At 48.6% G+C, this 22,493-nt stretch overlaps 1 protein-coding gene across 2 annotated transcripts in view; it reads left to right on the top strand.

Moving 5' to 3' along the window:
- LOC102444015 (sortilin-related receptor) overlaps positions 1-22,493 on the top strand; it is a 159,378-nt gene that overhangs the window by 17,870 nt on the left and 119,015 nt on the right. For both annotated transcript variants that reach the window (XM_075909723.1, XM_075909722.1), the window contains exons 2-3: positions 18,531-18,647; positions 21,417-21,542. In XM_075909723.1, coding sequence (XP_075765838.1) covers positions 18,531-18,647; positions 21,417-21,542 — 243 coding nt within the window. The remainder of the gene's footprint in view (positions 1-18,530; positions 18,648-21,416; positions 21,543-22,493) is intronic.

Raw genomic sequence — 22,493 nt, 5'->3', positions numbered from 1 at the left:
GAGTAGGGGGGGCAGAGGGTTTGGGTTGTGAGGAGTAGGGGGCAGAGGGTTTGGGTCGTGTGGAGTAGGGGGGGCAGAGGGTTTGGGTTGTGTGGAGTAGGGGGGGCAGAGGGTTTGGGGCAGGGCTGGGGGTAGGGGGGGCAGAGGGTTTGGGTTGTGTGGAGTAGGGGGGGCAGAGGGTTTGGGGCAGGGCTGGGGGTAGGGGGGGCAGAGGGTTTGGGTCGTGTGGAGTAGGGGACAGAGGGTTTGGGTCGTGTGGAGTAGGGGGCAGAGGGTTTGGGTTGTGTGGAGTAGGGGACAGAGGGTTTGGGTCGTGTGGAGTAGGGGGCAGAGGGTTTGGGTTGTGTGGAGTAGGGGACAGAGGGTTTGGGTCGTGTGGAGTAGGGGGCAGAGGGTTTGGGTTATGTGGAGTAGGGGGCAGAGGGTTTGGGTTGTGTGGAGTAGGGGGCAGAGGGTTTGGGTTGTGTGGAGTTGGGGGGGGCAGAGGGTTTGGGTTGTGAGGAGTAGGGGGCAGAGGGTTTGGGTTGTGTGGAGTAGGGGGGGCAGAGGGTTTGGGTCGTGTGGAGTAGGGGGCAGAGGGTTTGGGTTGTGTGGAGTAGGGGGGGCAGAGGGTTTGGGTCGTGTGGAGTAGGGGGCAGAGGGTTTGGGTTGTGAGGAGTAGGGGGCAGAGGGTTTGGGTCGTGTGGAGTAGGGGGGGCAGAGGGTTTGGGTCGTGTGGAGTAGGGGGGGCAGAGGGTTTGGGTTGTGAGGAGTAGGGGGCAGAGGGTTTGGGGCAGGGCTGGGGGTAGGGAGGGGGTGGGGTGCAGGGACAGACTTTGGCCAGAAGACTTACCAGTGAGTGTCCAGGCCAATACCTCAGCACATTTCACGGGAGCCTGCTCTGCCCCACGGAGGCTGCAGGTCCACGTGCTCTGTGAATAAGAGCTGGAGGGGAGGGGGAATTGGTTCTGGAACCAGGCAGCTTCCCTTGGCCAGAGGCCAGCCAGAAGGATTGTGCTGGGGGGCTGGAGCAGCTGTGAAGCTCCCCTCCACCCTCCCTTCTGGGATCACAGTTTGTGAAAAACAAATGGCCCCGCAGACACTTTTCTGAGCAGCGTGCGGGGGTGGGGCACGCAGGGGAGTCTGCCTGGGGCCTCCCTGCTGCGTCCGTGGTTTGGACTGTTCTGCCCGGGCCTGCTGTTGTGCTAGTGCAGGCTCCCTTCTGTGGGGGGAGCTAAGGAGGGGCTGGGCTTGAGCTTTAAAAGTGCCATATTTGGCGTGCGAGCCATAGGTTGCCAGCCCCTGGTCTAGATCAGTAATGGGCAACCTAGACTGGCGAGGGGGCCACACGAGTGGCACTTCTTCACCTCCGTGGGCCACAGGATTGTTGGAACCAAGACGGGGTAGTTTTGCTCACCGTGCTTTTGTACCTAGGGTATGCAGGATGTGCTGATTGAACCATATTTCACTGGATGCAGAGGGGGTGCATAGCTCTTCGTGTCAATATTGTGTGCATGGCGGATTTGAACTTGGGAGCTCTGGAGCTCCATATAGGAGCCTCTACCATTTGAGCTAAAAGCCAGCAGGCTCTCAGCCCATGCTGTAGTGGTCTTTTGTCATCAGTTGCTGTGGTCTCGGTGCCATTGCATGGGACAGTGAACCACACTAGCACTATGTCTACTGCAGGTTTCCTGCACAAGAACTTTTCGCAGAAGAGATCTTCCACAGAAAGTTCTTGTACAAGAGCATGTCCACACTGCCATGTGGTTTTGCACAAGAGAGGGCTCTCCCAGTGCCACCTCTACAAGGGGAGTAGCTAACAGCACTGGGAGCCAGACCTGAACTGCCATGGACGCTCTTGCGCAAGAAAGGTTTGATAGCCATTCACAGAATGGCCATCAGAGCGCCAGTGCTTTTTCTGATAGAGAAAGAGGAATAACTCTTATGCAAAAAGCCTTGTCTTCTGACGATCTACTGTACTTTTTCTTGTGCAAAAATGCGCTTGTAGTGTGGACCCTCTGTGAATTTTTGCGCAAAAACTCTGCAGTGTAGACATAGCCAAGGTGTGTGGGTTACACAATCAGCATCACACTTTACATTTGTCCCACTTCAGTAAAACCAGGAAAAAACCCTACGTAGACAGAAACTAGTGGGATCTGGCAACCCTGCCCTTGGCCAATGATAACCAGAATGTCTCCTGGACCACACATAGTACTCTGATGAGCTGTATGCGGCCCTTGGGTTGCAGGCCACCCACCACTAGTCTAGATAGTGCTTGGTCCTGCCATGAGTGCAGCGGTTTGGTCTCAATGACCTCTTACCCCTTCCAGTTGCACGATTCCTTCTTCACAAGTTAAGTTTGAGGTATCACGGACAACTGCTCAGGTACTTGTGGGGGAGCATCGCAGAGCGAGTTCTTTATGAGTATTTTTAAGGAAACATAGAAATCTTTTCAGTCGACACCTGGAAGTCTAGGCACTTTCAGATCCTGTATTTGCCCCAGCCTAAAACAACAGTCTGCTGTCTCCTGCTGTCTCCTGCTGCTGCCCTATGAAAAGTCCACAGAAACAATGAGATGACTCTACTGTAGTGGTTGCCAGCCAGTAGATGGGGATCTACCAATAGATCTTGGAGCCTCTGACAGGTGATTCTGGCTGTTTGACCAGTAAGCTATCCAGCGCCACTGTCCTATTCTCCTGCCCTCGGCCTTCGAGCTGCCCCCTGGGAGCCTCCTGCTTGCTGCGCAGGTTGTGGGAGGGATGCTTATGTCAGGGTGTTTCCCAAGCCCACACTTCTGTTCCCCATCTCCATACAGAGAGAAGGGGATGGAGGGAGATCGGTGAAGCAAATCTCTCTCACTCACTCACTGTGAGTGTCTGTCATTCTGACAAACGCTGCCCTTCCCTCATCTCCTGACCCCACACATAGGTGGGTGGTTGTTTTTGCTTCTTTTACTGCTTGCAAAGGCTAGGTCTACACTGCAAGGGTAAGTCAGAAAAGGGTAAGTATCTTTTTCCGCTTTACTGTTGAAAGAGGCTTTTCTGAAATTTGGCGCTTCTACGTGGTGCTGAATTTTGGAAAAAAGTGCTCTTTCAACACATCCCTTATTCCTCATAAAATGAGGTTTTCAAAGATCGTGAAAGTGTGTGTCTGCTTTTTTGAAAATTTTTCCAAAAAAGTGCACGCACCGTTGCTTTTCCGGGATACCTGGTGCAGTCTAGACGTAGCCAGAGTGGGTTAGTTTTGGTTTTTGACTGGACTGTGCATTTCATAATTTTCATTTCTCTTACGCTTACATTTAATTCTTTGAGTAATGAGGTCTGTCGTGGCTGGAGTCATTATCCCTGTGGTAATTGCTGGTCTTGCAAGGGGCAGGCATGTCCCTATAGCCCCTGAGAAAGGCAGAGCAGGGGGACTCTCCATGCTGTCCTTACCTGCTGACACCCCTCCTGCAGCTCCCATTGATCGATAACGGGGAACCGTGGCCAGTAGAAGCTGTGGGCTTGATGCCTGTGGATGAGGAGCAGCACGTGGCGCCATGGAGCCATCACTGTACATGTCAGCTGCTTTCAAGAGTGGTGCAGGGCCAGAGCAGGAGTAAGCCTGCCTTAACCCCACTGCTCCACCATCCAAAAGCCATCTCAGTTAAATGGTGCCCAGCCAAAGCCTGTATCCTAAACCCCTGACCCAGCCCTGAACCTGCTCCTGTACCCAATCTCCTGCTGCAAACGTGAGCCCTCTGCGCCCAAACTCCTTCCTAGAGCTTGTACCCTGAAACCCCTCCTGGACCCCAATCCTCTGCCCTGGGCTAATCCTGGAGCCTCTCCCACACTCTGAACCCCTTGGCCCAAGACCAGAGTCTGCACCTCAACTCCCTGCCCCAGCCTGGTGAAAGCGAGGTGGTGAGCAGCGTGAGGCCTCAGAGAAAGTGGGGGAAGGGGAGCAGAGGCAGGACCTCAGAGAAAGGGCAGGAAGGAAGTGGGGTGAGGGTGTTTGGGTTTGCGGTAGATCTTACATTGCACTGAAATTGAAAAAGTGATCGTGTGGTTGAAAAGGTTGGAGACCACTGCTCTACTGAGTGTTGCCAAATGATTCAAGCAAATAACAACTTTGTACTTGAGACAGTTTGTTATCTGTCAGCCTTTTGAATTACTCGTTTTGTTGCATTGTTTTGAAGTCTAGGAGTAACAAAATGTGTTGAATTACACGTTTAAAAGGAGCTACATACAAGGAAGGGAGACTGTGATGAAATACTACGACACACGTTTGTGCAGTGCTGGTTTTATGATGTGCATAGCAGCAGCCTCCGAGTGCACGCCTCTCAGGATGTTCATTAATGAAGTTCCTTGGGGAAGGAGGGGCGGGGCTTGGGTCCATTCTGTTGTTAGAGTCGTAGTCAGCTTGCTGATTCTTAGCCGAATGAATGCACTGCTGCAGATTTAGATGACTGAGCCGGTTAAGAATAGCTTTAATAGCAGGCATTCAGCTATCATTACAGTTTTATGTTTAAGGATTCTTATGCTTGATGGCTTGTATTTTTTTTTAATTAAATTCAGTGCTTGTGACATATTACCAGCCCTGCTTCAGTTGTGGTCTGGAGAAACTCTTTCCTCATTAGGAGGGGAGTGCTTAGTGCTTGCTGCTAAGCCTAGATCATTAGCAAGTCAATGCCAGCCTGTTGGGGACACTTGCCCTCAACATACAGGGGCTTGTCTACGCTGGCAGGTCATTGCATTATAACTTTCTTGCTCAGGGGTGTGAACCCCCCCTCTACCCTCCAACTGTGCGTCGAGTGCCAGGCAGGTCTGGCTCCCAGTGCTGTTAGCTACTCCCCTTGTGGAGGTGGCATACCTAGAGCCCTGGGGGAGCCCCCGTCCAGCACTTTTGCTGGGACTACGCTGCTGTGTTAAAGCATGTTGTGTTAAGCAGGGCCACAGCAGCGCTTTAAACAGTAATGTGTCAACAAAGCCTAGGTTAAGGTCATCAGCTTATTTCAGAACTTCACTGCTTTCATTAAATCAGCACAACGCGCTGTAATGGGCACACAGCTTCAACCTGCCCCATGTCCACACACAATTGTCCCCCATCTGACTAATGTTTGTGTAACAGTGACTTCAGATCTAGGCACAACTTTGTATGCAGAGTGGGCTTGTTGTGACTTTCAAGCACACAAACAATAATATTTCTGTAGTTGTTGGAAGCACTAAAATAAAGACAAATGCAGAGGGAGGTTGAATCACTGCAAACAAACATTTTCCCCTCCCCCAATCTCTGAGCCATTCCACAGTTTGGCTCATGTGTGCAGCTCTCTGCATTGGAATCCAGAGGCTGCATTGGAAGCACGGAGCATCTGAGAAGGTTACCCCATCACAGAAAGGAACGCAACCAGGGAGCATCTACATTAGGGCTGCGTCTAGACTGGCGCTCTCTTGTGCAAGTACTTTTAACTCAAGAGTTCTTGGCTACGTCTAGACTGGCATGATTTTCCGCAAATGCTTTTAACGGAAAAGTTTTTCCGTTAAAAGCATTTGCAGAAAAGAGCGTCTAGATTGGCACGGACGCTTTTGCGCAAAAGCACTTTTTGCGGAAAGGTGTCCGTGCCAATCTAGATGCGGTTTTGCGCAAGAAAGCCCTGATCGCCATTTTCGCCATCGGGGCTTTTTTGTGCAAAACAGTGTTCTTGCGCAAGAACTTGCGGCCAGTTTAGACAGCTGTCAGGATTTGGCCAATGTAGACACAGCCTAGCTGTAAATCTGCATAGGACAGTGCTTGTAGGTGGAGCTGTTGGGATGGTCATCTTGTTTCAGCTAAGCAGCTGTTCCAGTTAAGAGAAGACACTTAAATGGGGGGTGGGGGAGAACCTGGAAGAAACCCAGGAGCAAAATGTTGCACTAACTACAAATACAGTAAGATCTTCATTGCATTTTGCCTTTTTTTTTCCCTTCTGAACTTTTTGGTAGCTTCTATATTATAGGGGCAGCAATTATAATTTCATGCAGATTTCGCACCTACTTAATCATTTGGAAAAGATCAAAACATCCCCATTAAGTGGAATTGATGCCAATAGTGTCTCAATTAAACAGCAGACTTTGCCATTCTCTCATTAGGCTGAATCAGTTCCTGGGGAAGAGTTCCTCAGTTAAGCAGAGTACTGTGCACTCTGGCATATGAAGAGTTGCCAAAATTTAAAAGGTTTTAACTAAGGAAGGCACCCAGGCCAGGAGAGTTACATTGTTAGCTAATAACCTTTGTTTGCAGGTATCTCTACAGTTCACTGTACACATAATATACTCAGGTGATAAGCATCAGACATTGCCAACTTGGGGCATGGCTGAGACCAGCAAAACAGAGAAACAAGCCTCCAAGTCCCATTCTTAATCCCCACAACAATTCAGTTCTTAGTTTCTCAGGATCATAAGAAGACCATACAGCTTCCGATTGGAGGCTCAGAGGACTTGGAGAATAGAAGCAGAAAGAACCCCTAAGCCTGGGTCAGTGCTGCATAGAAAACTCCAGGAAGCTTGGGAGTGAAAAAAAGGGAAAGCCCATTTGTGGGAGTGTCTACCTAATAGCTGAGCTATTTCTACATTCTCCCTAATCCGGAGTCTCACACCCTACTCAAGTGCATGCACCTTCTTGGGAAAACCATTGACAAGCAGCAGTTTATCTGCTATATAAAGATTCACCCTTAAATAGTCTTGTTAAAGGTAACAGGGTCATTTGGGGGCTAATTAGCTGATATTAATAATGAAACTCAGCTGTCTTTGCTCTCCTCCAAACACAGTCCCTCTCCTTCCCCTTTCCTCAGGCGTTTGCTCTAGAGCTGAAGAGATTTAGGCACCTACCTCACACAGGTGTCCTAGGCAGGGGATATGCCCTAGCATTATTTGAAAGAACCAAGAATTATTTGTGCTTGTATGTAAAACACAGAGTGAAGTGTTGTGGATGCAGTCTGTGATACAGCCAATCACAGTCCTGTCTTCATCTAAATTTTCCCCAGTATAAAGAACAGGAAAGACAACATGCAACTGAAAATATGATTAAGGAGAATCAAGCTAGGACCAGAATATTCCGACTGTCTTTAGGAAATACTGCAAAATTGCCAAAGGGCTTTTGGCTCTAAGAATAACTACCATTGACACACCCTTAAAGCCTTTCCAACAACCAATAAAAATAAATCATTAAAAATAAAATTATTTAATGATTAAAATAAATTAAAATAATTAAATCTATCCCCAAACAGCTATCCTACTCCCCAGGCAAAGATGTGACCCCAAAAAGGGAGAAATTCAGAAATTCCATGAAATTTGGTAGAGACTTCAATAGTTGCTATTGAGTTTTAAGTGGCAGGTACCCTGGTATTGCAATGATAGGTGGTAGTGAAGAACTCTAAGGTAGTTTGTTTAATTCCAAAAGTTTTCCATAATATCTCATTGGGGAGGAGGCTTTTAGGAATTCATAGCAGGCTAAAGCAACATAATATCGGAGTGCATGAGAGCCCAGCTGTTAAACGTGGCATCATTTAGAACAGGTTGAACCTCTCTGGTCCAACACCCTCAGAACCTGACTGGTGCCGAACCAAAGAATTTGCCAAATCATGGAAGGTCAATATTGTCTAGCAGCACACTGCTTAGATGACATTTAGGGGTAAATTAGAGCAAAGTAACAGCACAGAACACTGAGAGCCAGGGCTGGTGGCTGTAAACAATCTTTATGGGACCACAGGAAACTTGCCCACATCCATGATAAGTGGTCACTGGCTAAATAAAATCATGCCGGATCATGCATGTTGCCAGACCTGAGAGTGCTGGACTAGAGAGGCTCAACCTGTAGTAGCAAGAATCCCACTGTGCCTGCCAAATGTTCCTCATCCCGTGGAATGCTGCGCATGTCAGATTTGCTGTGCCCTCACTTTTGCTGCTGGATATTATTGCCATTGCAAATAAAGGATCATAGAACTAAGAGCCCATAGAGAGCTAGTTATGCTAAAGGAGGGACTTTTGCATTTCAAGTTTCCTGCAGTCATACGTTTCCTTGTGTGCCTCTGATTTTGGTTCTCTTGCACACATTTGGACAGGTTGAGAGGTGTGCTGACAGTCTTGTCTGGTGTCTGATTTGCCTTCTGGGTGCATGTACTGTAGTCTCTCACATGTACAGTAGCCTTGTCTTTGCTAGTCTTGGAATGAGGCAATAGACAATTCCAGTGTGACAGAATTGGGTTCATTGTTGTTGATAGCCAATCCTTTCAATAACCCTGTGAGATAGGTATTACTACCTTCCTCAGTGGGGGAAACTGAGGCACAGAGCAGCGGTGAATTTAAAGTACAAGTACACACATTGAACCATTGGTATGGCTGGGATTAGACCTTACAAATTCTGAGCCTTCCATGCAGCATGATAGACCACCCCAGCTCTTGTAGTCATTAGAAATCATGCAAGGCTGGTGTGTGCTCTGTCTGTAGCTGATGCTGTTTGCTGACCTACATCTCCTCAGCATTTTCTGGCATGTCGCTTTGGCTCAGCTCGCCTGTATCAGGGGCTTTCTCTTACTGACAGGCAGTGACTCAGTGAGGGTGCAGCAAGGAGTTGGTCACGTGACTTTATGGGCTGCTGCTGACAGGCCATAGGAACATTTTCATTTTTCTTTCATGTAGCTATTACATAAGTGGAGTTTTTATTCCATTCTTCTTTTCCCCAGCAGAGCTCTCAGGATAATGGCTTTGTTTTTTACAGGCTTATTTTCCAGTTGCTAGAAGATTCTCCCAAACTCTTAACACAGGCTGCAGTCCTGTGGTGGTCAGGGCGAGCTTTCCATGCTAAAAAGTGTGAGAAAGGTTTGCAAGTTTGATTCTATATTTTTTATAGTTCTCCCAACTCCCTAAACCTGTCAGTCTGCTTCTCAAGTGCCCTGCAGCGTCTGTGACTATTCACAGGTGCAGCATGGATGTAAATTGCAAATCTGAGTGGTGGTCATTCCCACTCACTTTACGCTGCTGTAAATCACTGCCCATGGTGAGGAACTGGATCTTCAGTCTGTCTGTGGCCTCCTTTACACTTGTGTGTACCTGTTTAGTTAAACTGCTATAACAGGACTCTTACTTACGTTAGAATATGGCAGTGGTCCCCAACGCGCCGGGGCATTTGTGTGCACCCACCGACAACCTGGGCCGGCCCCGCCCCTGGCGCACGGGAGGCACCGGCCCCGGGCGTGCGACATGCACCGGCGCTGGGTGCGCGGCGCTCGGGCAGCCCCAGCCCCGGGGCACATGCGGGCGCTCGGGCGCGCGGTGCTCGAGCGGCGCCGGTGCCGGCCCCAAGCGTGTGGCTCGGGCAGCAGCGCCGGCCCTGGGCCCATGGCACAAGGCGCTCGGGCGGCCCCAGCCCCGGCCCTAGGGCACACGCCAGTGCCGGGTGCAAGGGCATCCCAGTCCCCTGGCATGCCCCCGGACGTGCGGCCCCGCCCCCGGGCGCCCGACACGTGAGTGGCCCCCGCCTCCCGGGCGCCCGGGAGTCTCTAAAGGTTGGGGACCACTGGAATATGGGCTACTTGGGGCTAGTCTTGACTGACTGAAATAAGGTGGAGTAAGAGTGGCTACACAACCTTTCTTACTGTATCAGTTTAAAATCATGTAGACAAGACCAAAATGAGAGAACTAGGCGGGGCTCTCTAGCGGTTAGCATAGAGGTCAGGACACTTGGGTCTCTTCCTGGCTTCATTGGTGACTTCAGGCAAGTCACTTCTGTGTCACCGTTTCTTCCTTCCGAAAATAGCATTAACGACTGTGATCTGCCATATTAAAGTGCTCTCAGCTGAACAGCATCTTGTTGGTGTTCAGTGGCAATATTGTTAAACATTTCTTCTGCCTGACCGAACTCTCTCTGTCCTTTTCAGCTTGGGAAGTAATGGCTTTTCAAAAGCTGTATTCACTTTTATGTGTCCCTTCTCCCTTTTGTGCTAAATTTTACCACTCTTCATTGGCTGGTTTTTATTCAAATTTTTACCCATAGCCCTCTCCCCAAACCTACCAATCCAAAGCAAATTAATATAAATGCAAAAAAAAAATTAACCCCCTTTCCCAGCACATCAGAAATATAAATTACCATAACATCTTAAAATAATAACAAAGTTTATCCAAGGTGGGGCTCAAGCTCTCCATCTCTCTAGGGTTCCAATCCAATGAGGCACTTCAACATTAAGCATGGCTGTGGTCCACTAGGCATATGCTTATGTATTTTATTGGATTGGGTCCTGTTACTATACAAAGTAAGGCAACAATGTGTACATTTGTATTAGTGCTTTTAATTAACTGTTGAAACAATTTACCAGGGTAGAGTTGAAGTCTGTTACAATGTTTAATTGCTGATTGGATGTTTTGCTAAACAGCTGTGCTAGGAATTACCTGGGAGAGGAAGGTCTGTGTTTTATGGCATACAGAATGTCAGACTAGATAGGCACAATGGTCCCTTCTAGTTTTAGAATCTGTGAATTTGTTTCGGTCTTCACCAAGAAGTTTGATAATGAAGGGCCTGATGTAATGCATCCTAGAATACCCAAGGAGCTGATGGAGGAGGTATCTGAGCCTTTAGCTATCATCTTTGGGAAGTCAGGAGAGATTCCAGAAGACAAAGGGCAAATCTAGTGCCCATCTATAAAAAGGGAAATAAAAAAAACCCAGGAAACTACAGAAACCCAATTTAATTTCAGTGTCAGGAAAGATAATGGAGCAGGTAATTAAGGAATTCATCTGCAAATATCTGGAAGACAATAAGGTGATAAGTAACAGCCAGCATGGATTTGCAAAGAACAAATCATGTCAAGCCAATCTGATAGCTTTGTTTGATAGGATAACAAGTCTTGTGAATAAGGGAGAAGTGATGGACATGGTATAGCTAGACTTTAGTAAGGCATTTGATAGTGTCACATGACCTCCTTATCAATAAACTAGGCAAATACAACTTAGATGGGACTTCTATAAGGTGGGTGCATAACTGACTGGTTCTCAGGGTATGTCTACACTACAAAGTTAGTTCGAACTAACTTTGATAGGCGCTACACTAGCGCTCCGCTAGTTCGAATTTAATTCGAACTAACGGAGCGCTTAGTTTGAACTAGGTAAACCTCATTCCACAAGGATTAAGCCTAGTTCGAACTAGCTACTTCGAATTAAATGGGTGTGTAGCCCCTTAATTCGAACTAGTGGGAGGCTAGCCCTTCCCAGGTTTCCCTGGTGGCCACTCTGGCCAACACTAGGGAAACTCTACTGCCCCCCTCCCGGCCCCGGACCTCTTAAAGGGGCACGGGCTGGCTACGGTGCCCGTGCCAGGTGCAAGCCTGCCAGCACCCAGCCAGAAGACCCTGCACCTGGCACGGATCGAGCCACCCACCCGATGCCCCCCAGCCCTCCCCCTCTTCCCGGGACCAGGCTGGCGGCTCCCAGGAGCTTGCCCGGGACTGCAAGAGGCAGGCACCCACCTGGGCTAGTGCGGACATCGTGGACCTCGTCCACGATCTCCGCACTAGGCACAGGAAAGTGGCCAGCTAGGGCAGGAGAGCTGCTAGCCTGGCCACCCAGGAGCAGGTGTGCAAGAGAATCAAGGTGGTCCACTGAGACCCCCGACCCTGAGCCCTGAGCTTACAATGGCCGTCCTGGGTCAGACCAAAGGTCCATCTAGCCCAGTAGCCTGTCTGCCGACAGCGGCCAACCCTAGGGACCCTGGAGGGGATGGACCGAAGACAGTGACCAAGCCATTTGTCTCGTGCCATCCCTCTCCAGCCTTCCACAAACCTTGGGCAGGGACACCACTCCTACCCCCTGGCTAATACCACTCCATGGACTCAACCTCCATGACTTGATCTCACTTCCCTTTAAACTCTGTTCTAGTTGTAGCCTTCACAGCCTCCTGCAGCAAGGAGTTCCACAGGTTGACTCTTTGCTTTGTGAAGAACAACTTTCTGTTACTAGTTTGAAGCCTGCTACCTATTCCTTTCCTTTGGTGTCCTCTAGTCCTTCTATTATGGGAACTAATGAAGAACTTTTCTGTATGCACCCTCTCCACCCCACTCCTGCTTTTAGAGACCTCTATCCTGTCCCCCCTCCGTCTCCTCTTTTCTAAGCTGAAAAGTCCCAGTCTCTTTAGCCTCCCAACCTCTGATCATTTTAGTTGCCCTCCCCTCTCCCAGCCTCTCTCTTCCTCTCTCCCACCTCCTTTTCCCAGTCTCCCCCAGTTTTGTTCAATAAAGACAGATTCCATTTTGGAAGACACGTTATCTTTATTTTGTACATCAAGAAGAGGGGCTAGGGAATGGTAAGTGGAAGGAGGTGAGGGAGGAATGGGGCACGAGCCCTCGATGGGGAGGACTGGGCTGGCTCTGCGGGCTTCTGGGGGTGGAAGCTCTCCTGCAGCCCCCCAATTGCCCCCTCTCCCCAGATGGCAGCCTGCGGCAAGTGCAGCCGGGCTGATGGCCGAGTGGTGTGATGTGCCCAGTGTGGGTAGTCCGGGCAATCCAAGCTAGGGCTGCTTTGCAAGCGGGGCACCCCTGAGAACTGTCTGTCCGGGGTGGGGGTCGGGACCCTTTAAGCACAGCCCTCGGCTAGCCTGAGACAGCATCTCCACGCTCTAAGTCCTCCTCTGATGCCCTGCCGGCACTGCTTCCGGCCATCCGTAAGCCTGGTTCAGGGTCCACTCAATGTGGACATGCTAGTTCGAATTAGCAAACGCTAATTGGAACTAGTTTTTAGTTCTAGATACGTTAGTTCGAATTAGCTTAGTTCGAATTAACTAAGTTAGTTCGAATTAGGGCTGTAGTGTAGACCTACCCTCAAAGAGTAGTTATTAACAGTTCACAGTCATGCTGGAAGAGCATAACAAGTGGGGTTCTGCAGGGGTCTGTTTTGGGACTGGTTCTGTTCAATATCTTCATCAATGATTTAGATGATGGCATAGAGCAGTGGTCTCCAACCTTTTTATGACCAAGATCACTTTTTAAATGACAGAACAAGCCAAGATCTACCACCCCACCCCTTCCTCTCTATTCTCCTCGGGTATGTCTACACTACAATTTTAGTTCGAACTAACAGACGTTAGTTCGAACTAACTTTCATAGGCGCTACACTAGCGCTCCGTTAGTTCGAATTTAAAGCCCTTTTCCGGAGGATATCTTATTTCTACTTGCAAGTAGGAATAAGAGATCCTCCGGAAAAGGGCTTTATTCCGGAGGATCGCGCCAGTCTAGATGCTTTTTTCCGGCTTTTCCCCAAGCCGGAAAAAAAGCGGCGGACATGTTTATTTAAATCCACGGGGGATATTTAAATCCCCCGTGGATTTCCCTATTCTGACTTATCTGCTTTGCATAACTATTCCGTATTATGGGGCCAGTGTAGACGTAGCCCTGCAGTGTAGCCTTACCCTCGCTGGGTGGAAGCAGGATGTGTAGGCACTGGGGTGGGAATGAGGGATTTGGGTGTGGGAAGGAGTGAGAGATGCAAGCTCTGGGAAAACATCTGGATGCAGGAGGAGGTGGAGAAGGGGATGCTGGATTGGGGAGGGGGCTTCAGGCGGGCCAGTGTTGGGGTCAGATGTAGGGTTAGGGTACTAAGCAAGCCACAGGCATGTGGATATGAGGGTGCAAGAATTTGGGTTAGTGTATGTGAGGGCAGGGGGTTTCATTGTATGATAGGTTCAGCTCAAGGATCTGGGGGAAAGGAGAGCGCTGGAGTGTTATGATGCTGTGGCCAGGTGGGGGCTTGGCCCCAACTGGGGGTTTGTTGGCCAGGTTTCATTTTCAAATAAAATACGATGTCAAACACAAAAAGTTTCTACGTTGTCTTTATTTCTGAGAAGGGCAGGGAACCTGTTTTGGGTCGGGTGTCACTGACCCACAGAAAAGTCAGTTGGGGCCACACAAGTGAGATGCAAAATAAAAACTCCAAACCCCCCACAAGCCTCACTAATGTGGCCCCAACTGTGCTGGTGGGAGCAGGGCACATGGTATTGGGGAAGGGTCAGGGGGTACCAGAACAAGGGACGGGGTGCTGGGTAGGGTGCCAGTGGGTGCTGGGGCAGGAGACTGGGTGCTGGGGCAAGTGACAGGGGGCTGGAGCAAGGACCAGAGGGCCAGTGGATTCTGGCGCAAGGGCCTGGGGCAGAGGACAGGGTGTCAGTGGAGGCAAGGGACAGGGTGCTGGGGTGGGGACAGGGTGCCAGTGGGAGCAGAGTGCCAGTGGGAACAGGGGCCAGGGTGTTGGCTGGGGCAGGGAATGCTTGGCATGCGCCTCTTCCCCCCCCCCCCCCCCCGAGGAGGGAAGCTCTGGCAAGAGCCTCCTCCTGGGACTCCTCCCCCCTCCCCCGCAAAGGAGGAAAGCCCCGGTGCGCGTTTCCCCCCGGGACTCCTCCCCCCCCTCCCCGGTGCGCGCTTGCCCTCGGGACTCCTACCTGCTCCCCCGCAGAGGAGGGGAGCCCCGATGTACACGCTTCCCCTCAGGACTCCTCCCGCTCTCCCCGATGCACGCTTCCCCTCAGGACTCCTACCTCCTCCCCAGCAGAGGAGGGGAGCCCCAGTGCGCGCCTCCCCTCCCCTCTCTCCCCTCGTTCCACGAGGAGTAATGGTAGTTCGGAATAGGAAGCCTAATCCGAACTACCTAGTTCGTGCCCCGTGTAGCCGCGGGCATGGAGTCCGCACTAGCGGACATTTAAAAATGGCGGCGTCCGGCAATATGCAAATGAAGCCCTGGAAATTCAAATCCAGGGCTTCATTTGCAACTCTGGTTGCCTACATTAACCACCCTAGTTCGAACTAGGGAGTTAGTGTAGACATACCCTAGGAGGCTAGTGAAGCATTGGAATGGGTTACCTAGGGAAGTAGTGGAGTCTCCATCCCTAGAGGTGTTTAAGTCTCGGCTTGACAAAGCCCTGGCCGGGTTGATTTAGATGGGATTGGTCCTGCCTAGAGCGGAGGGCTGGACTTGACGACCTTCTGAGGTATCTTCCAGTTCTGATTCTATGATAAGGGGATGGTTGGATGAAATAACATGATCTTGGTAACTAATTGACCATTCATTTCCAGTTGGAAATAGGTCAATGGAGGGATGATAGGAGTTGCTATAGGGAACTTTCTGGGTGTCTGGCTGGTGAGTCTTGCCCACATGCTCAGGGTTTAGCTGATCGCCATATTTGGGGTCAGGAAGGAATTTTCCTCCAGGGTAGATTGGCAGAGGCCCTGGAGGTTTTTCGCCTTCCTCTGTAGCATTGGGCACAGATCACAGCTGAAGGACTCTCTGCATGTTGGGGCCTTCAAAGTATTGGAAGGCTTCAATATCTGAGACATAGGTGAGAGGATTATTCTAAGAGGGGTGGGCGAGATTCTGTGGCCTGCACGGTGCAGGGGGTCAGACTAGATGATCATAATGGTCCCTTCTGACCTTAAAGTCTATGAGTCTATGAGTCTATGAGTCTATGAGTCAACAGTCTGACACTGTTGCAAAAAAAGCAAACATGTTTCTCGGATGCATTAACAGGAGCTTTGTGAGCAAGACACGAGAAGTCATTCTTCTGCTCTACTTTGCACTGATTAGGCCTCAATTGGAGTATTGTGTCCAGTTCTAGGCATCACATGTCAAGAAACGTGGAGAAATTGAGAAGGTCCAGGGAAGAGCAACAAAAATGATTAAGAGGTAGAAACTATGAGCTATGAGGCAAGGCTGAAGGAATTGGGCTTGTTTATTTTGGAAAAGAGAAGACTGAGGGTATGTCTACACTGCCACCCTAGTTCGAAGTAGGGTGGCTAATGTAGGCATTCGAAGTTGCAAATGAAGCCCGGGATTTAAATATCCTGAGCTTCATTTGCATCTTCCCGGGCGCCACCATTTTTAAATCCCCCTTAGTGTGGACTCCGTGCCCATGGCTACACCTGGCACGGAGTAGGTAGTTCGAATTAGGCTCTCTAATTCGAACTACCGTTACTCCTCGTGTCTCTTGAGACATACCCTGAGAGAGGACATGATAGCGGTTTCCAGGTATCTAAAAGGATGGGAGGGGGAAAAATTGTTCTCCTTGGCCTCTGAGGATAGGACAAGAAGCAATGGGCTTAAACTGCAGCAAGGGAGGTTTAGGTTGGACATTAGGAAGAAGTTCCTAACTCAGGGTAGTTAAACAATGGAATACATTTCCTAGGGAGGTTGTGGAAACTCTATCACTGGAGATATTTAAGAGCAGGTTAAATTGACATCTGTCAGTCAGGGATGATATAGACTGTGCTTGGTCCTGCCATGAAGGCAGGGGACTGGATTTGATGATCTTTTGAGGTCCCTTCCAGTTTAAGTGTTCTATGATTCTATGAATTGGAGTGCCAGTAATGATCTTAGGCCTTGTCTACACTAAAAGGAAGATTGCAGTAATCGATTTTCTGGAGTTCAATTTAGCGAGTAAGGGTAAGACTTGCTAAATCGAATTCAGAGAGCTCCCCTGCAGGCATCCAGTACTTCTGCTCTTGTGAGGAGTAAGGGAAGCCAATGGGAGTATTTTCTCCCATCAGCCTTCTGCTGTGGCAATGCTGCCAAGCTCAGGTAAGTCGACTCTAGCTATGTGTTCTACTTAGTTGGAGTTGTGTACCTTAAGCCGAGGGGCTAGGTCGAGCATAGACCTGGTCTCAGTGCTAACCTCCATGGCTAGAAATATTTTAAAGTTGCTAGAGCAACTTGAGGGTGGTGAGGAATTGACTGTTTCAAGTTAGGGATGTGAACGACTAGCCGACTATCTGATAAGCAAATGGTTATTGGTTAGTCGACATGCTAGGTGACTTGTCGCTTCCCTTCTTCCCCCTTGCTGCCTCTATCAGGAAAAGGCAGCGGGGGCCGGGGGGGGGGGGAGCAGGGATGCTTCAAAGTTGCAGCACCATGTGGAGCTGGGGTCAGAACCCAGGCTTCACACGGCACTGCTGCTTTGAAAGCCCCCAGCTGGCTTAGGCTGCATGTGGCATTTCAAAGCGGCAGCGCCGTGTGGAACCTGGGGTCAGATGGCGACTTGCCCAGTGACTCCGGGCTCCATGCGGCCCTGCTGCTTTGAAATGCCACATGGAGTCTGTCTCTGGGCTCCTCATAGCATTTCAAAGCAGCAATGCTGCATGGAGCCTGGGGTCACCTGGGGACCCTGGGCTCCATGCGGCGCTGCCGCTTTGAATGCCGCGGGGATTACGGGGCCCGCAGGGAACTGCTTGAGTCCCCCGCTGGCCCCATGCTCCCCGTAGTGCTTTTGCCTTTGAAGTGTAGCAACAGAGTAGTTTTGCTATCTGCGCTCGGCTACCTCGAATTTGTGGGATGTGCCGACTGAATCATAGCAACGCTTTGATTGGATGCAGAGGGAGGGCATGGCTCTGCACACAACATTGGCTGTAAATCAGCACACACCTCACTTCACATGACCTTGCTTTATGTGCATGTCACGTTAGTAATACCAGTAGGAAAAAAAGTGTCATGGTCAGAAACCAGCGGAATGTGGCAATCCTGTGAGTGAGCAACAATAAACAAAATGTCTCCTGGGCCACACATAGAACCCTGATGGATTGCGTCTGACCGTTGAGCTGCAGATAGCTCACCACTGTTCTAAGCTGTCTTTCTGGTTGAATGGCAGCATGTGTATCTGTCATGTTCTCACCTTTCATTGGCATTAGGTTGCTCCGGGATACAATTGCTGGCACCCATCTGACATAATTGCGGTTGGCCAGCTTTTGTACCTGGTCTCTTGGGGAGCAGAAGAACAATGGATCTGAGATACACAATTGCATAGACTGATGGGTCTGGGTCGGAGTAACCTGTAGTGATTTTTAGATATGAAGTACTCTTGGCTTTTTCTTTTATGCTTGGTCAGGGTACTTGTGTACTGTGTGCATTGACTAAGGAACTCTTGTTCTTAGGAAAAAACAGCATGAACATTAGTACTGAAGAGAGGCACTGGCTACACAACACTGCTGACTGAATCCATAGGACAGATAGCTGTAATGTAAGCTTCCCAAACATTGCTTCTTGCTAATATGCTACGCCTCTGGCCACTGAAGCCTCCCCCCACAGCATGAGGAAGAGAAATCACTGGACCTGCCCATGTGCTTAAATCCTGCCTTGTACTTTTGGGGGCCTGTCATTTGAGTGGAACCAGTTTTGAAGACATTCTTTTGTGATGCAGCAAGGCACCTTCGAAATCATTTCTCAGAGGCATCCAAATAGCTGAGAATTACAACTCCCTGTCCCCACTGACTGGATCTGAATATGAACAGGTGGCCTAGAGAACCCTTGTACTCTGTTAAGGCATCAGTCCTGGAGCTGTGCAATCCTTCAAGGACATAGTCCTAAAGCCAACCAACTGTGTGTTAGTGTCTTCTCAGTTACATCGAATGTTCCGTTTACTTATATGAATTAAATCAGCTACTGCAAACACGTTTCTCCAACCTTTCACGTTCATAGGAAGGCAAGAAAGCAATTGACTCATGTGGGAGCTGTCTGTGTGTTTCTAAGTCCATTGTCTTGGGTAACCATTTTATATACATTTAATTTGTATTTCAGGTTAGCCTGAATGATTCTCACAATCAGATGGTCGTTCATTGGGCAGGAGAAAAGAGCAATGTGATTGTGGCCTTGGCTAGAGACAGCCTGGGATTATTGCGGCCTAAGAAAAGTGATGTAAGTATGTGGATTTTTTTATTATTATGATGAAAGCATTGAATGTACTTTTATGAGAGGTGACATGCTTTTCTCTATTTTGCCACTTGGTAAGAGCGTGCTGCTCTGTTATATGCTTGAAAGAAGATGTCTTATTTGTCTAGACTTTAAGGAATTTAGACTTTCTTTCTCCATAGATTCAAATTCTGGTAGGGTCAGCTCAACGGTTAAACCTGTGGAGGTAGGCAGATTGAGTCCCAGTGATCTGTGAATTCCATTGCTTGTAAATGTCCTTGACTTAGTGCTGCTAATATGACATAGGGAATAGAAAACAAAGCCTTGACTTGGAGTTTCCTTGATGTCTTTTTTTTAGGGAGGAGGGGATATTTGTCCCATCAAGGTGTCACAAGGTTCAGCTTTCAAAGCCTGTGCTTCCTTCCAATTTCTGCAAAGACCCCATATCTCTATATGGATTCAAATTCCCTATAGCGCAGTAGAACAACACTATTTAGTCTTCCTCTTACACCACACAGTGTTTAACTGGCCATCTGATAACCTCGGTGTGTTTGTGGTGGCACTACCTCCTTCACTGCATTAACCTGCTAGCTAGAACAGTTCAGTTCTGTTTCAGTGAATTTCATACTGGCGAAAGGTGGCAGATGGATAGCTTTAGAAATGTAGCGTTCTCTTCCCACTGACTGAGAGCCACGCAGGCCTCACCAATCTGGCCTCAGCTGCCAATGTGCTTCAACCTGGATCTGGAGGGAAAAGGGCATTCATTGTCCCAGCCTCATTAAATCACTGGCCAGGCAGCTCAGCCTGCCAGGAAGAGGCAGCAGAGTGCCATTTGTTATGGCAGTTATTGTAAGGTGGACCCCTGCCCGGAATGAACTAATCTGAGGCCCTTTCGCAGAGGGCATGAAACAGGGTGATTACTTCTGGCTTATTCTGGCTCATGCTTGATTCATATTGGTGCAGTAAAATAAAAACCATCATTTACTAATTACAGTTTTTAGGCCAGATTCACCACTGCCCTGCTCTTGGGCAGCCGCGGACACCTGGAAAGCAGGTGTAAAAGCACTGCCCCAGTCAAGAAGCAGCGCTTGGTGTTCATTTTGCACTGGCATAAATGACTGCTCCAGGTGCAGGGCAGGGTGAGCAAATACACTGCTGTGGTACCAATCCACAGAATGGCAAATGCCTAATTTGCTGTGATGAATTCAACATTTGTGGGCAAGAAAGGCTGAGGGGGAAAGGTCTGTGTCCCATCCCAGGCACCTAGACAAAACCATCGCTTACATCTCTACAGGATTGGTAAGTAACTGTACACTCCTTGGGGAAGTGTAACAGGGTGGCACTCACCTCTGTGAGCGCCCCCATCTGGCCGAGTGCATCTGCCTGCACTCCCTTATGCAGAAAGTCTTCAGCTACTCAGTCCTTTGGCCAAGTCACACCCTGTGTGAAATACAAACCCCTTCAGCGTAGACCTTTAACAGGGACCCATCTCCGTGCCCTCTTGTCTAGTCTCTCTCATTCTGTTTCCCCACTTGGAGAGAATGGTGTCTCCAGGGCTTTCCCTCCTGGAGATCACTTCCGCAGCCAGCCAGCCAGCCTCACAGTCTGCACTGCTTGAGCTCTGCCGTGCACTAATTACTGCTCTGCTTTGCAGCTCTCTTTGTAGGCCTCCCTGGTCCCTGATTGGCTAGTTCCTCCAAAGCTGCGCCAGCCTCTTGGAGGACTTTTTTATGGCTCTTTTCTGAGATGGGTGTGGGAGGACCACCATGTCACAGGCAGGGATGTCTTTTGGCTCTGTATTTGTATAGAGCCTAGCACAATGGGGTCCTTGTCCATCACTGGAGGTACTAGATACTGCGATCATGCAGAATATTCATGAACACTTCAGCACCTGTGTTGATTTTGGCTGGAGGGAGGAAGTAGATAGCCTCTTGGCTGTTCTGCCAGCTGGATAAAAACAATTGCAGTAGTTTGCTTAGAAAATTACTTCAGCTCTGTCTGTCGGATAAGGTGAGTGAGTCCATATCTTCACTAAGCAGAATCGATCAATCTTCTGAGTTCGATTTATCAGGTCTAGTAAAAACCTGTTAAATTGAACTTAGAAGGTGCTGGTACTCAGGGGACGGTCCTCCTGCTCCTGCAAGAAGTAAGGGAAGCCGATGGGAGTTTTTGCTCCCGTCTGCCTCCTGTTGTGGAGATGGCAGGGAAACTTGAATCAAGGTATGTCAATTCCAGCTATGTAATTAACATAGCTAGTGTTATGTATCTTGATTCAGCTTTTCCCTTTTGTGTAGACCTGGAGTTAGTAATGCCTTCTATTGGCCCAAAGTATGTTGGTGAAAGACCAGTTTTCAAGCTACACAGAGCTCTTTTTTAGGTCTTTGTAGTTTGAAAACTTGTCTCTTTTCCTAACAGAATATGATCCAGTATTACCTCACGTCTCTTGTTTGTCCAATATCCTGGGCCCAACATGGTTACAATAAACAATATTGGATTAGGGGTTTGGCGCACAGGCTGTGCAGAGCGTACAGCTCTCATGATGTAATAGCCTCTCTGTCTTCGCCTTTGTGCATTATCCCCTGTGTGTATTACCTTTGGTTTCCAACATTGCTATTGCCCCTGGAGAAGAGAGTAGATTCTGTCCCTTCTGCATCCTGGTTTTTTCCCTATAGTTGCATGCTTTAAGAAGCCATTGTTCTCATGTGAGAGGCAGGGAGTGCCATCATGGAAATTAAACCTGTGTCTCCATAACAGCAGGGTTGTTTTCCTTTGCAGGTTTATGTGTCGAACGATTACGGGAAGACGTTTAAAAAGATATCACAGAAATTCAGCTTTGGGGCAGGAAACACCAGTGATGTGGCCATCTCACAGTTCTACCACAGCCCTGCTGACAACAAAAGGGTAAGAAGTGAACAAGCAGAAGTATATAAGGCTTCCCCACCACACAACTACCCCAGTATAAAGAACTTGTGTGACTGAACATGAAGGAGAATACGTGATTGGTATATAAACACATCTGTAAACCAGTAGAACTTCATCCATTCTTTATGTACCAGCATAATGATATTGGTAAATATTCATACCCCTAACTGGAATAGTTACACTAGTACAGATCCTAAATAATCTAAATAAATAAAGTGTTTTAAGTCTGTCTTAAAAACTCAGGTGTGCCATGCTAGCTATAGTGTATCTTGTCAATTATAGAATGTTCTTTTTATTGTACTCTTCTCTGACTTCTCTCTGGTCTTAGTCTGTGAGCTGGAACAATGATATGTAATTGTTATTTAGCACTACTAAACAGTAGATCTCAAAGTGCTTTAAAGAGAGGTCAGTATCATTACCCTCATTTTATATATGGGGAAACTGAGGTACGGAACATTAAAGTGATTTGTCCAAGGTAACCTAGCAGACCAGTGTGAATAGAATCCAAGTCTCCTGAGTTTCACTTCACTGTGCAGTTGACTAGACCAACTTGTCTGGTTAGGTGTTTTTTAATGGGACAACCTTCCTGATAGGTCAGGAAAGCACTCAGCTCCTGCAACTGCAAATAGAAATTGTTGTCTTAACATAATGTTCTTTGTTATCTTAGTGTTGAAGGAAATAGCTCCAAGATTTACAGCCGAGAGAAAATATTTGTCTCTTGAGAGTTGTACATTGAATTTAATCAAGAAAATGGACTTGTTCATAGTTTCTCTAGTAGGAGTCAAGGCAGTTTTGTTATTGTTATGTGCCATTTGTATGCTCTGTAAAAGCAAATTGTGCCACGGAGTGGGGGCAAACAGATAACAGATTCCCACCTCCCCCCCCCCTGCAGAGTTTAAAGTTAAAAGGCAAAAGGTGACAGATGATGCA

This window comes from Pelodiscus sinensis, chromosome 26, assembly GCF_049634645.1.
Source record: "Pelodiscus sinensis isolate JC-2024 chromosome 26, ASM4963464v1, whole genome shotgun sequence".
NCBI classification, from domain to species: domain Eukaryota; kingdom Metazoa; phylum Chordata; order Testudines; family Trionychidae; genus Pelodiscus; species Pelodiscus sinensis.
Note: the sequence above shows the minus strand (reverse complement) of the source record. Positions and strands in the feature narration are given on the sequence as shown.